At 39.0% G+C, this 15605-nt stretch overlaps 1 protein-coding gene across 10 annotated transcripts in view; it reads right to left on the reverse strand.

Annotated features, from left to right (window-relative positions):
• Nucleotides 1–530: 530 nt before the first annotated feature.
• ATG4B (autophagy related 4B cysteine peptidase) overlaps nt 531–15605 on the reverse strand; it is a 669563-nt gene continuing 654488 nt past the window's right edge. For all 10 annotated transcript variants that reach the window (XM_033957652.1, XM_033957647.1, XM_033957650.1 and 7 more), the window contains one exon: nt 531–1256. In XM_033957652.1, coding sequence (XP_033813543.1) covers nt 1183–1256 — 74 coding nt within the window. In that variant the 3' untranslated portion in view covers nt 531–1182. The remainder of the gene's footprint in view (nt 1257–15605) is intronic.

Genomic DNA, 15605 nt, shown 5'->3' on the forward strand with positions numbered 1-15605 from the left:
ACATCAGATAACATCACCCACTTGTATGGTCAATTCATCCTATTTTTCAACGGAGAACTAATTACAAATACATTTACAGACTTGTCAAATAAAGGTATGTGTAATATTTAGCATTTCTATCAACCACAATGAAATTTAACAGTTAAAAATGTTTCCTCTTGACCTTCAGTTTTTTTATTCTGCCATTCTCAATGTTCTCCAATTTCATTTTTGGGACAATCTTCCAACTGCCTTCAGGCCTGCAGCAATTTTATATATATATATATATATATATATATATACACACACACACACAGAGATAAGAAGGTACAGATTCTAAAGATGCCTTATATATTTCTTGGTAATTCTTAAACTCATCTTAGATTAGAAAGGGAACACACATACCTACCAATTGGGCGTAGAAAGGTTTTACTGATTGTCTTTAACAACATAGGCTATATTGCAAACATTGTCCAGGCTGGAAACATATGCACAAAATGTTTCATGCGCACATAGGCCACCAAACTTAGAAAGAACACAGGTTTCTGTCATCAGTTTCTTTATCAGTTTAATCAATACCATATCACAGGTTTACAGCTCCTTAATTTGCTTTCCCAGCTACCCCACTCTAATCTTTGTTCAGAGAGAGACTGGGCATTATACTGGACCTCCAATTTATTGGTAGCCCTAAATACCGTTAAGTATTTCTCTAGAACAGTGCTTACCAATTCTTTTTATGCCCGTGACCCTATATATATATAAATATATAGATGTGCTGAATCATACACAGGTTCTATTTGACCATAAAGACAGAAGCATTTCCACATAATCAAAATAAAGTATATACTTCATTTTAAATCTTGAGAAGCAAAATGTGGGACAAGTCAAACATGAATATTTTCTTCTATTAATAGGATGCCAGTGGAATATTTTCTTCTGTTAATAGGATGCCAGTGGACCTTATGATTTGTCTATGAGTAAAATTTGTGCCTGTCCAAATATTTTGTGTTGACAAATCCAGCACGATAAGATTGAGAAAGCAAAGTTTTCTGATTGAAAATGGCAAACATTCCAGCTGAGGCCACACAGGATGCTGAATATATTCAAGGCTTGGTCTCATGATATATGATCGAAAGTTCTGTTTTGCACACCCAGATTGCTTGCTTATACAGTTATGTCCAGCTACTGCTTTAGATTTTTGTTTTAAAGAGAGAGAATTTCAAATTCCTCATCCTCAGAATCAAAGAACCTCTCCAGTCTGTCTGCATCAGAAGAATCTGCAAGACATATTCAGTCATGTTAAAGATGATTGTGCCAAAAGATTTGCAAACTGGCCCAGAAGCAGCCAGACATATATGAAGTGAATCACGGCTGGATAAGGAGAATACTCAATACTCCAACAATGGGGAATATAATTTCTTACTCAAGAGGTAATGCTGCTTCCTTTCTAAGAAAACATTTCATTGTTCTCTTCCTTACTAAGCCACAGTAAAATAAAAACAAAAAATCTAAGTGATACTTTTTCTTATTGAACTAACTAGTACATAGTTAGCTGTTTCATTTGCTTATCTCTGATCTGAAATAGAGAAGGATTATCTTCGAAAGCTATATGAGAAAAACAAAGTATTCAAATGACAGTCTTACAGGAAGAGGGAGTGGAGCAGAAAGTGGGAGACGAGGAAAGGCGATTATGAAGGTTTCATAGCAATAAAAATTATGTTTTGTAATGTGAGAGAAGTCAATGTCTTTGTTAAATCCTGTCTGGTGAGTTTCAAAATGTTTTAGCATTTTGTTCTCAAAGGTCTTGTGTTCCTTTTAATATTCTCAAAACCAAAACTGCAGGAAATGTACAAGGTGCAGGAGTTTTATTCAATAAAAAGTATAAAAGTCTCAAAATCAACAATAAAAACAACGAATAGAAAATAAAATTTAATCCAAAGGTTGGTTCTTGATGTAAAGCGTATTGGACCTGACCCAGTCCATGTTTCAAAAAACACTTCTTCCTCAATGGCCCAGAATATTCATTACATGGATATACAAGAACCATATGGATCAAAAAACATAAAGAATCTAGGGGCACAGGCAGAATAGCTCTCCTGTGAATAATGCTGCTCAGAAAAACACTGACAATGATTTTATTTTCATTTTAGCGACTGAATTATGTTGGTGTTGGAATTTACATTTGTTGGCTTTATTTTGCACTGTATAAGAGGACATGCATTTCTTTCTTTCTCTGGTGTTGTACTGCATGTAGAGTCTGGCATTTTAGGTTTTCATTCTTGTATATTAGTACTTTTAGTTTGTGTTCCTATATTTAGTACTATTATGGGGGTGGGTTGGGCAGGATCGAGGATGGAGCTTTTGACCTCCCCCCCCAGACAAAAAAGTATTCTGCTGCCTATGGGCATGACAACTAGAGAACTAAGGGCTAAATTCACTAAGCCCACCAATCGTGTCCCGACCCCCGATCCGATTCACTAACCTTCCTCCTGCACCCGATCCATGCATGCAAATGAGGGGAAATGGCATGCAAAGTAGGAAGGGACTCAATTTACTAAGTCAGGAACACCAACTGGGCTGGCCGATCAAAAAAGAAGCGACGTCCTGTCCTCTCTACTGCCCTGAAATCCCAGCCCTGAAAAAACCCTGTTCTCTGCCGCCCCGACTCTCCTGCTTTTGCTGCCCCGATTCTCCTGCTCTGCCACCCTTCCCTGCAGTGCAAGTCTGTGGTTTTAACCTGCTTTAAACCTGCGGGTTAAAACCATGGGCTCACAAGTAAAAAAGTCAAGAAATAAAAAAGCAAAGTTTTGTTCATGGACAGCAAGCACATGCGCCGACCATCTACAGGCAAAGGAGATGGTCTGCACATGCGTCAGGATCGCTCAGCAGCGATCCATGTCATCAGTGTGGGGCATGCCTCCGATCACCCCTATTTGTATGAGGATGCGTTGTGGAACAGTCGCCCGGCCATGGATCGGATCGCCCACGGAGCAGGAAGGTTAGTGAATCTAGGCCAAAGTACGAAGATTATTGAACATAAATTCAATTTACCTAGAAATGTGATTAAGGAACTGTTAGTACAACATTGAACCTCCTACAACCATAAGATTCATGATTCCATCCCACAGGGGAGAAATGTCACACCTGATTAGAGGGAGGGAGGGGTAAAGGAGAAAGTCGCCAAATTGGGAGGGAAGAAGAAGGAAGACCAGAGAAGGGTTGATAACTTCTAAATTATATTGTGATCAAATATATTCTGATTTTTAGTTTCCGGTGCCTTGTTCTATTCTTGTCCAATGAAAAGTTAATGCTTTTCTGACTATTTTAAAGTGACTGTATAACTGTGTTTCTCTTTCCCATGTATTAGTTTGTTTGACATTTATTGTTGCAAAGTATGTTACAAAAGGGGAAGTAAAGTAAAGGGGATGGAGAAATTTGTAGTTATGTATGCAATCTATATATTTTTTTCATGTACTTTCCTTGCTTTCAGTAATGAGCCGATTGGAGCACTGTTTAGTCAGAAAAAAAGGATAGCTTTTTAGCAAGAAACATAAAGCTGTGTTTTTCATGTGCTGTGCTTCAGTTAATGGATCTTTTTGTCTAATTAGGAAATAGCACTGCTGTTTATCCACAAAAATAGAAGGATTTGCATGTAATATATTTGTTTTGATGTGCCCTGTTTATGTGGTGCCTTATTAAATGTATTTTGAGCTTAATAAAACAAAAATAAACACCCAGAGAGCTATTTAGCAGAATGCATTAAAGACGTCCAAACGTCTATAGAACTCAGGTCTATCTGAAGCCCAAACTATGCTGAAAAGTAGACCTAGTTTTCATTCACCTACAAGCTGGCATGAGATGGACACCCTAGTCACTCAGCATTATGCAAATGAATCAAAGGACACCCATATTGAAGCCTTGCCCAGACCACACCTATTCCGACCACACCTATTCCATTAGGCGTGAGTTTTCTCAATGAGCGTCCATGAAATTGTGGAGGCGCCTACAAAGTAACGTCCACATCCTTTGGACGTCCATGTGCCAATTATCGCTCATTAAGACCCTTAAATGGCTCATTAACCACTTAGTCTAGACGCCTAAGTCCCGCTCAGCATTAGGTGGGACTTAGGTGCCCTTTATAGAATCAGGACCTGTGAGTACAAGGAAACTCATTTAATAATATGTAAATAAATTGATATAATGAAATTTATTGGGTTGCTATCAAAGCCGAATAAGAACTAAGGGCCTTATTCTCTTTAGGATGCCAGTCATGTGTTAATCACGCATCAGCGTCCTAAAGTGAATTGCGTTTATATTGCTGAACAGATGCCTTAAATGTAGGCCAGTTGCAGGCCTACATTTAAGATGTCTGTCTTGCACCTACAAAGATGCATAGGGATGCTTAAGCAAGCCTGAGGCCACTTCTGGGCAAAACCATGCCCACACTCTGCCTTGGGCATGCTTAAATGTCCCTACGCATCCTCGTACATGCGCTACGGACGCCTACAATGTACGCCTTCCTTTAAACAATTTTTTTAAAAAATCTTTATTCATTTCATATCTTAAAATCAAGTAAAATAAATGATGTTTAACAATTGAACATTTAAAAACACTTGAATTCTTACATTTGATCGTATCATCCTAAAATATTGTACCCCCAAAAAAATGTGCACTCCCAATTTGCTGCCAGATGAGGGTAGGATGCTTACCACCACCTGCAATTGGGACATATGTTTTGAGAATCAGGCCCTAAAGATATTGGGAAAGATTTAAGTTTGCTAGTTATGCAGAAATACAGAAACTGATTGGCCTGTGGCTGCACAAACATAAGCAATAGGAGTAGAATACCACTCTATCAGACCATACACCTCAGTATACTCAAACTTTTATTATATAATTTTTATAAGCTTTTTGTTAAACTTTTTTAGACATACAACTATATAGCCTCAGAAATGGAGCCTACGCATAGCAACACAGTCATCAACCGGGAGAATCTGCGTAGTACAAATGCTCCTGCTCCAATCATTGGCTTCTAAATCTAATATTATCAAACGTCTTCTTTAATTATTTAACCTACTAAAACTTAATAGAGTATCCACCACACCATTCAGTGCTGTAGAATTAATGACATTAATCTGGGTACTCAATATCAACTACTGTGTGTAAAGTCCAAATATGAAAAACTCGACCAAGCAACTTATCTTGTTAGTTGAGTGTTCTTCATTGTCGAAGTTTAAGCAATAAAATTTTCAAAACATTCCGTTCGCCAACGCGGCCAGCGTTTCGCGGGTATACTATACAACCGCTGCGTCAGGGCCATCGGAACATTCACACACACATCCTAACTGAAAAAATAAACAAACATTAGCACATACTCATTCCAAAACTCAAAAAATTCATATAAAAATTTTAAATAATTCACTACTCACATACGTATACTCAGTCAACGCTTTCCAAACAGAGATAAAATGGCTGCAACATTTGTTTTATAGGCTAAAGACGTCGCTAACGTGCTGACGTCATCTAAACATGACAGTGCACGTTTTGCTTCGCAAAACCAGCTCTTAATAAAAGTGTTGCCATTCAAATGACCTATTGAGGCCCCTAGGCCACAAAGTATCTAATCTATTAATCCAGCGCTGTTCTTTTTGAGCCAGATAACGTCTGAAATCCCCTCCCCTACTCCCCGGAAAAACTACGTCCAGAACCAGAATTTTTAGAGACCAAAAATCATGAGCCTGTTCTATACAATGTTTTGACAGAGGGGCCCCCAGGACTTTATTCTTAATATTGCTCTTGTGTTCGGTGAGCCTTATATTAAGCTTCCTAGAAGTCTGCCCTATATAAATCAGATCACAGGGACATTGTATAATGTATACGACTCCACAGGTTTTGCAATCAGAAACATGCCGCAGCATGTATATCCGTTTATCCTTCGGATTGCAAAACCTATCGGTACATATCATAAGTTTACACATTTGGCAGGAACCACATGATCTATGCCCTAGCTGGGTCCCATCACCATTAGAATTCACACTCAATAACTGTGAGGGACACAAAATCTCCTTAAGATTCCGAGTACGTCAGAATGCTATTCTCAGCTGACAATCTTTAAAAGTGTCAGAGGTCTGCAAAATCTCCCAGTGTCTCCTTAGAGACCGAACCACCTGATGACATTGGCTCGAATATGTCACCACACAAGTGATAAACTGACCACCTGAGCTCTGTGACTATTGGGGGTAAGCAAAATGTCTCTGTGGCTATACCTCGCTCTTTTATAGGCTGCCGACACAACCTTTGAGGGATAGCCACGAGCCAGAAATTTCTTTCTTAAAACATCGGCCTGTTTCTTAAAATCATCTAGTGTTGAACAGATCCGACGCGTCCGCAAAAATTGGGAGTAGGGTAGACTTTTTTTCAGAGCACTCGGATGAGCACTCCGATAATGTAAAGTGGAGTTACAATCAGTTGGTTTCGTATATACTATTGTGTGGAATTCACCATTCCTAATTTCCACTGACACATCCAGAAAGGGGATCTTAAAAGGGCTAGAAGTATAGGTGAACTGAACCTTAGGATGGCAATATCAACGTCCGCAGACGCGTTCCCAACGAGGTCAACGGTATCCGTGAACGGACCGAATGCGACATCGGAGCCTAAGGAAATGCAAATTATTAATCTCTCTCAGCATCGTATTACATCTGATGAATATAGTCTACTTTCAAAAGGTTTATCTTTTGTTCCCACTACCCCTGTTGATTTGTTTCAGAACAGGATTGATTTAGAGAAATTCTATAGGACTTTGAGAATTAAAGCGTTCTTTGCTGATGATGATACCAGTACACAGGTTGTTGAGGAATCGACTGTTTCACCTAAATCTACCTGGGTCCCGCCGGGCCCAGTGGATCCGTTGATTTCCACATTCCATAAATTGGTTGAAACGGACATTTTAAAAAATAAGTCTAGAATTAAGGAGAAGACTTTTTATAACATCAGTAAGGCTGAGAAAGATGCCATTCGATCATTGATGTCCGATAAGAACCTGATAATCAGGAAAGCAGATAAAGGAGGGTCAATTGTGCTACTGAATAAAGAATTTTATCTCAACGAGGCACATAAACAACTATTTAGCTCAGACTATGATGTCCTTGCGTTTGACCCTACTGATCATCTTCTGCAAAAAATTAATTCTCTAACGAAAATGGCATTGGATGCAGGTTACTTGACGAAGAAGGAATTTCGGTTTCTGAACACTTTACATCCGAAGATCCCGATTTTCTATCTACTACCGAAAATCCATAAGTCTTTGAGGTCTCCCCCGGGTAGACCGATTGTTTCTAACCGAGGTGCTCTTTTGGAAGCCTTATCTATATATATTGACAAATTTCTTCAAAATTTTGTTTGTCAAACTACTGCGTTTACTCAGGATACCACACATTTTTTACAAAAATTGGAGACTGTTAAGCTGGAGCCTCATTCCATTCTTGTGACTATTGATGTCTGCTCCCTGTATACAATTATACCTCAGGGGGAAGCTTTGCAAATTATTCATGACACCTTTAAACAAAAGATTGAATCCCAAAGTTCCAACTGACTTTATTTGTGCTTTGGCAAAGCTGGTTCTATGCGACAGTTTTTTTATGTTCGAGGACCACCTATTCCATCAGAAGTCGGGCATTGCTATGGGGATCACGATGGCCCCTTCAGTTGCCAATCTTTTTATGGACAAGTTTGAGTGTGATTGGGTGTATGGTTGTGAGTTCTTTAAGTGGGTTACCTTCTGGACAAGATACATTGACGATATTTTTGTGATTTGGGATGGGGGCCAGGAGAAATTGCAAGAATTTCTCTTATATTTGAATGTATGCCATCCTAAGGTTCAGTTCACCTATACTTCTAGCCCTTTTGGATGTGTCAGTGGAAATTAGGAATGGTGAATTCCACACAATAGTATATACGAAACCAACTGATTGTAACTCCACTTTACATTATCGGAGTGCTCATCCGAGTGCTCTGAAAAAAAGTCTACCCTACTCCCAATTTTTGCGGACGCGTCGGATCTGTTCAACACTAGATGATTTTAAGAAACAGGCCGATGTTTTAAGAAAGAAATTTCTGGCTCGTGGCTATCCCTCAAAGGTTGTGTCGGCAGCCTATAAAAGAGCGAGGTATAGCCACAGAGACATTTTGCTTACCCCCAATAGTCACAGAGCTCAGGTGGTCAGTTTATCACTTGTGTGGTGACATATTCGAGCCAATATCATCAGGTGGTTCGGTCTCTAAGGAGACACTGGGAGATTTTGCAGACCTCTGACACTTTTAAAGATTGTCAGCTGAGAATAGCATTCCGACGTACTCGGAATCTTAAGGAGATTTTGTGTCCCTCACAGTTATTGAGTGTGAATTCTAATGGTGATGGGACCCAGCTAGGGCATAGATCATGTGGTTCCTGCCAAATGTGTAAACTTATGATATGTACCGATAGGTTTTGCAATCCGAAGGATAAACGGATATACATGCTGCAGCATGTTTCTGATTGCAAAACCTGTGGAGTCGTATACATTATACAATGTCCCTGTGATCTGATTTATATAGGGCAGACTTCTAGGAAGCTTAATATAAGGCTCACCGAACACAAGAGCAATATTAAGAATAAAGTCCTGGGGGCCCCTCTGTCAAAACATTGTATAGAACAGGCTCATGATTTTTGGTCTCTAAAAATTCTGGTTCTGGACGTAGTTTTTTCCGGGGAGTAGGGGAGGGGATTTCAGACGTTATCTGGCTCAAAAAGAACAGCGCTGGATTAATAGATTAGATACTTTGTGGCCCTAGGGGCCTCAATAGGTCATTTGAATGGCAACACTTTTATTAAGAGCTGGTTTTGCGAAGCAAAACGTGCACTGTCATGTTTAGATGACGTCAGCACGTTAGCGACGTCTTTAGCCTATAAAACAAATGTTGCAGCCATTTTATCTCTGTTTGGAAAGCGTTGACTGAGTATACGTATGTGAGTAGTGAATTATTTAAAATTTTTATATGAATTTTTTGAGTTTTGGAATGAGTATGTGCTAATGTTTGTTTATTTTTTCAGTTAGGATGTGTGTGTGAATGTTCCGATGGCCCTGACGCAGCGGTTGTATAGTATACCCGCGAAACGCTGGCCGCGTTGGCGAACGGAATGTTTTGAAAATTTTATTGCTTAAACTTCGACAATGAAGAACACTCAACTAACAAGATAAGTTGCTTGGTCGAGTTTTTCAAATTTGGACTTTACACACAGTAGTTGATATTGAGTACCCAGATTAATGTCATTAATTCTACAGCACTGAATGGTGTGGTGGATACTCTATTAAGTTTTAGTAGGTTAAATAATTAAAGAAGACGTTTGATAATATTAGATTTAGAAGCCAATGATTGGAGCAGGAGCATTTGTACTACGCAGATTCTCCCGGTTGATGACTGTGTTGCTATGCGTAGGCTCCATTTCTGAGGCTATATAGTTGTATGTCTAAAAAAGTTTAACAAAAAGCTTATAAAAATTATATAATAAAAGTTTGAGTATACTGAGGTGTATGGTCTGATAGAGTGGTATTCTACTCCTATTGTTTGTATTTATAGATAATACCACAGGGTTATATTACTGAAGGTGCACAAACATAAGGCCATATTGAAAACAATGATGTACATGGTGATATGTATTAACTTTGCTGTATTTTGTCTTAGCTGCACCTTCGTAGAACTTTCTTTTTTAACATTTGTTGAAGACTTATTCATAGTCTATCAGGAAGGGGGGGAGTGTGTGTGTATGACCTTTCTCACACAGAGGACCAAGTTACAGAGAAAGTGCCTTAGCAAGACTCTACTGAAACCTGGTAAAGATGGCCCATAGCCGAGTATTAAAGCCTAACATGAATTAGCATAATTTACAATTTTCTCAAGACTTTTTCTTCATTGGCCACCAGAGAGGAACTGACTGTTCCTACTAGGATTACTGGCATACTACTTGCAGAAGAAATTTTATCAGACTGTACCTTAGAGCTTTAAAAGCTTGTTTTTGTTTTCTTGCAACTAGACATTTCATTGTGGTTTTAGAGCTTTTATCATTTACCCAACAATTATTAAGTAATGTTCTGTGTGCATTACTGGAATTATTATTATGTTTGTGAAATTGTGAGACAGTGATATGCCAATTGAAAGAATTATGCATTTTACTGGATGTAATTCTAAAGAAATTGTATTTTCATCCTGTAATTCTAAAGAATGTATTTTCATCCTGTCTTGAATCTTGTATCTGTTCCCTATTCTCTGCTCAATTCAAGAGACTCCCATAGAAAGACCTGGCGCAAGTGCAGTGAAGAGAATGAAGATATCATCAGCTGATAAGAGATGAAGGCCATGGGTGATGCAACAGATACTGCCTCTAAAGAGTGCAATGCTGAACGTAAAAGCATAAGAAATTCAAGCGTGGTCGCCCAGACTTCAACATCTTGACCTGTGAACACAACCTAAAGATATTCAGAGTAATCAAGTCTGCACTAGTCATCTCTTTCTTTGGAGAGCACAGGAATAGTCTTTCTTGAAGTGAAGAGTTTTGTTAATTTGTCTCCTTGGGTGCGGTAAGCTCTTGACAGGACGAAACCTTAAAGTACATTTAAATGTACAAATGCATAAGAAAGAGCACAATTTTATGTGGATAAGATGTTTAAATAAGGAACTACTCCACCTGTGGTAATGTAATCAGATATTGTAGGGTAATCTCTAATATTCTCATTGTGAAGTCTTTTACTGCCTGTTGCATTTCTTAACCTTAATGGACCTTAACACAGTAAATGACAGCAGATAAATACCTGAACAGTTCAACCAGTCTGCCCTGTAACTACATGCATTACAATTTCATGACTGAATTGTCTTTCTTTTTGTTTCTTCTGGATCACAAATCTTAGAAGTCCACCTGGTACTATGCTTAGGTTTCAACTACTGGAGTTGCCATTGAAGCTTACTCCAGCCTATCCAAACCATCGCCGTTGTGGGATTCAGACTGTGAAAGTTTGCCCATTTATATTCTAGTTAGATATCCTCTGTGTTCATCCCACACTTTTTAAAAATTCTGTCACCTTTCTTCTCTCCACCATTTCCCTCAGGAGGGCACTCCAGTCATCCACCACCTTCTCCGTGAAAAAGATTTCATAACATTACTCCTAAGTCTATCACCCCTCAACCTCAAATTATCTCCTCTAGTTTTACCAATGTCTTTTCTCTGGAAAATATTTAGTCCTATATTAATACCTTTGAAATATTTACACATCTGTATCATATGTTCCTCCTCTCCTCCAGAGTATACATGCTGAGGTCCTCCAGTGTCTTCTTGTCCTTCTTGTACCAATTTTGCTGCTTTCCTTTATGACTGTGGTTAAATGGGAAAGTAGTAGAACTCTTTGTTTGCACTGCCCCAAGCATAGGGTCCTGCTCTCATTTGGCTAGCCAAGATTTATAGTTGGCATTTATTATATCTTGGTTTTTCTTAGTTCATGTTATCTTTGTTTACACACAATGATTGTGCTCAGTGCTTTAAGAGCATGCCGGAGCTACCACGAAGAATTCATGTTGTCGTATCCTCTATCAAGCCTCAACATTCCTCATATGACATACTATTCTTAGGTTGTGATGGTGGAAAAATAGTCCAGTATTGCATTAGAAAGCTGGGCCATTACAATGGTAGGTATAAGAGAAAACACGAAAAGAGACAGACAATGTAAGTATTCCAAATTGGGATAGATGGGAGAAGTTTATGAGGCAGTGTAATTAAAGAATAATATTGAATCTATTTTCAAACCACACTCAAGCTTTCAAGCTTATGTAAAAACATTAAGATAAACTGGCTGTGACAATCAAGCTGAATAAAAATATTAAAGTTTTATAAGTGATACAAGCTGAAGTTCACCAAAAAACAGCCCAGTGTTACAGGAAAACATGCTTCTATGTGAAAAAGCTAAGACAAAGAAAGGCTTGAATGTAGTTTCCTGAAATTTTTAAGGAAGCTGGTCACTTTAGAGAGGAAGCAGATAACAAAGAATTAGCTATTCCAGATGGACAGAAGCTTCTAATTGATAAGGAGATATGAAAAGACATGATAATTCTAAAGGACACTAGAAATCAGAAAAAAATGAAATGCTAGCATCTACTGGGTTATGTAAAAATTGTTATTACATTACATTACATCAGAGATTTCTATTCCGCCATTGCGGTTCAAGGCGGGTTACAAAAGAGATAAAAAATGGAAGGTTACAATGAAAGAACATTTGTCCTTTCTAGAGAGGTAAAGAGTAGGTTATGTAGTTTCTGTGTGGCGGGAAGAGGGAGGTGGGAAGTACGGTAAGTTTGAAGTTAGGGTTGTTTCAGGAATTTCTTGAAGAATGTAGTTTTTATTTCTTTTCTGAAGTTATGCCTATTTCAGGAATTTCTTGAAGAGTATAGTTTTTATTTCTTTTCTGAACGTCTTGTAGTCTGGCGTCATTATCAGTAGACTGGAGATTTTGTTATCTAGTTTAGCTGCTTGAATGGCCAGGAGGCCATCGTATAGTTTTTTCCATTTTACTTCTTTGATCGCAGGGTGTGTGTTTTTCTATGTCTGATTGAGGTGGTTTGGATGAAGCGGTTGTTCAGGTAGGTTGGGCTGTCTCCATTTAAGGCTTTAAATAACATACAGTAGAATTTAAATAGTATTCTTTCTTGGATTGGTAGCTAATGTGAGTTGATGTATGCTTCTGTAATATGGTCGTGCTTTCTCAATGAGTAGATGAGTCTTAGAGCTGTATTTTGGATTGTTTGTAGTTGTTTAGTCATTGTAGCAGGGCAGGGGAGGTAGAGGATGTTGCAGTAATCTAGTAGACTTAGGATTAAGGATTGTACTATAAACTGGAATTGTGTTTTTTCGAATAATTTCCTGACTTGTCTTAGGTTTCTCATCACTGCGAAGGATTTCTGTATTGTTTTATTTATGTGTGGTTGCATGGTTCAGCATCGGTCTATAGTCATTCCTAGTAGTTTTATGGTAGTTTGAATGGGATAGTTGATTGTGTTAATTTCTATATTGGTTATGGTTGGGACTTTGTCGTTTTCGAGGAGGATGAATTTAGTTATGTCTGTGTTGAGTTTCAGTTTGTGATCTTTCATCCAGGTTGCTACTGTTTCTAGTGCTCGGTGTAGTGTGTTTGTCATGGCGGTCTTTGGTTGATCAAAAGGTATGAGAATGGTAATGTCATCTGCATAACTGTAGGTGGTGATGCCTAGATTATCTAGGTATGTTCTGAGAGATGCAGTGTATAGGTTGAAGAAAGTAAGGGATAGTGGGAAATCTTGTGGTACGCCGCAAGAGTTGGACCAAGGTTCAGATTTTTCTTTATCTGATTTTACTCTGTATGTTCTGGATTTTAGGAAGCCTTCAAACCAAGAGTATACTTTATCTGAGATGCCTATTGCATCCAAAATTTGCAGTAGGATGTTATGGTCTACCAGGTCAAATGCTGCGGAAGGTCTAGTTGTATGAGAAGCATTTTTTTTCCTGTGCTGAGTTGTTGTCTGGCTGTGCCAATGAGGGAGCCTAGTAATGTCTCTGTGCTGAAGTTGGATCTGAAGCCAGATTGCGTGGGGTGAAGTATATTATGGTCATCTAGATAGTTGGTGAGGTGTTTGGCTTCTAGTCCTTCTGTCAGTTTGACATACAGAGGTATTGAGGCAATGGGTCTGTAGTTGGATGGTTGGTCTGTTGGTCCATTTGGATCTTTTTGGATTGGGGTGATGATGATTTCGCTGAGGTCAGTTGGGAAAAGGCCGTCAGTGAGCATGGTTTGTATCCATTGCAGAAGTAGAGTATGGAATTTTGTGCTGGAGGTTGTAAGGAGATATGATGGGCAGTGGTTAAGGTCACAGGATGCTTGGCTGTACTTTTTGTAGAGTTTATTGAATTCAGACCATTGTATGTTGGGGAATTGATACCAAGTTCTGTCAGCTGCAGTTGATTCTTTATCTGTGGGAAGAATTGTGAGTTTGTTTAGGTGGGATGGGGTACAATTGAGGGTGGCTCTGGCATTTGTAATTTTGCTCTTGAAGTGTTCTGCTAAGAGGGTGGCTGAGGGGGGTGGGGTATTGTTAGTGGTCATGTAGGGTTTGGTGTCTGTTAGGTCTTTTAATATTTAGAATAGTTTTTTGGTATCTTGGGTTTCTGTGCCTATTAGATTAGTGTAATGTGTTTTTCTCTTGTCCTTTAGTAGTATTTTGTATTGTTTGTTAGTTTTTTTCCAGGCGGTTTTTGTGTGATCTAGATTAGTTTTTCTCCATTTTCTTTCTAGTCGTCTGCATTGCCTTTTAAGTAGGAGTAGTTCATTGTCAAACCATTGATCCGATCTTCTGCTGATTCTAGTTTTGGTTTGTAGTGGGGCTTGTTCATCAAGGATGTTGGTAGTCAGATTGTTCCACTGTGAGTTGAAGTCCTTGGGGTCACAGTCCTGGATTGTTTCATCTATTTTTGTCCAGAATTTGGGGGGTCGATGTGTTTGCGTGAGGTGTAAGTTATTTTTTTGGGTTTAGGTATAGTTTTGTTCTTGGTCCAGTTGATGTTGAATGTGTATGTGTAGTGGTCTGACCAGAGGGATGGGGACCAGGTTCCATTAGATGTTTGAATTTCTGGGGAGGATGGTTGATGGGTCATGAAGGCTGTGATGTCAAGTTGGTGTCCTTTTTCATGTGCGGTTTGTTGGTTTAGGATTTGGAAGGATAAGGCATTGAGAAATGATAGACAGTTTTCTGCTGGTTTGGATGCTTGGTCTTCAAGGTGTATGTTTAGGTCTCCTAGGATGAGGTTGTATTCTGCTGTTAATGAGTTTTGGTATATGAAGTTTTCAAATTCAGGTCTTACTGTGGTCGTTTCCTGGTGTTATGTAGCAGAGCATGCAGTTTAGTGAGTTTTTTAGAGTGGTGCTTGAGAGATGGCAGGCAAGGAAGTCCATTTGTGGAGTGGATGTTTTTTCGAGTATATTTAGGGTTAGGGAGTCCTTGATTAAGATTGCTAGTCCTCCTCCTCTTTTTTTCCTCTCTGCAGGTCACTGTTATTTTGTATCCCTGAGGGCAAACTTCTGCTATTCTAGGATCTGCGTCTGAGGTTAACCAGGTTTCTGTGAGGAAAAGGCAGTCTAGGTTTTCGGTTTTTATCCAGTTTTTTATGTGTTCTGTTTTAGGTCCTAAGGCTCTGATGTTTAAGTAGGCACGTATTAGGGTGGTGATATCTGTTTGGAAATTGTGAGTCGTTTCAGGGTAGATGAGTGTTTTAGGAGGAGGTTGAGATTTGGTCTTGGGAAGTGGTCTTCTTCTCCAGACTAAGGTGATGGGATGTTGAGCGCTGGTTTGGTGGTTTGAGCTTCTAACTATTGGGGTTCTCCTGCTGTGGTGTTGGATTTTGTTTGCAGGGGAGCATGTGGGTGGGGCTGGCAAATTGTTTGCTACTGCTTTCCCTCTGGTAATGAGGAGGATTATCAGTAGGGTGCCCAGGGTGGATATGCAAGAAGTAGCATTATTTTATGTAGTGCTGTTAAAAATTATGTTGGCAAATGTATGTTTTTGAAAGCACAGAA

The sequence above is a fragment of the Geotrypetes seraphini genome, chromosome 9, assembly GCF_902459505.1.
Source record: "Geotrypetes seraphini chromosome 9, aGeoSer1.1, whole genome shotgun sequence".
Taxonomy (NCBI): domain Eukaryota; kingdom Metazoa; phylum Chordata; class Amphibia; order Gymnophiona; family Dermophiidae; genus Geotrypetes; species Geotrypetes seraphini.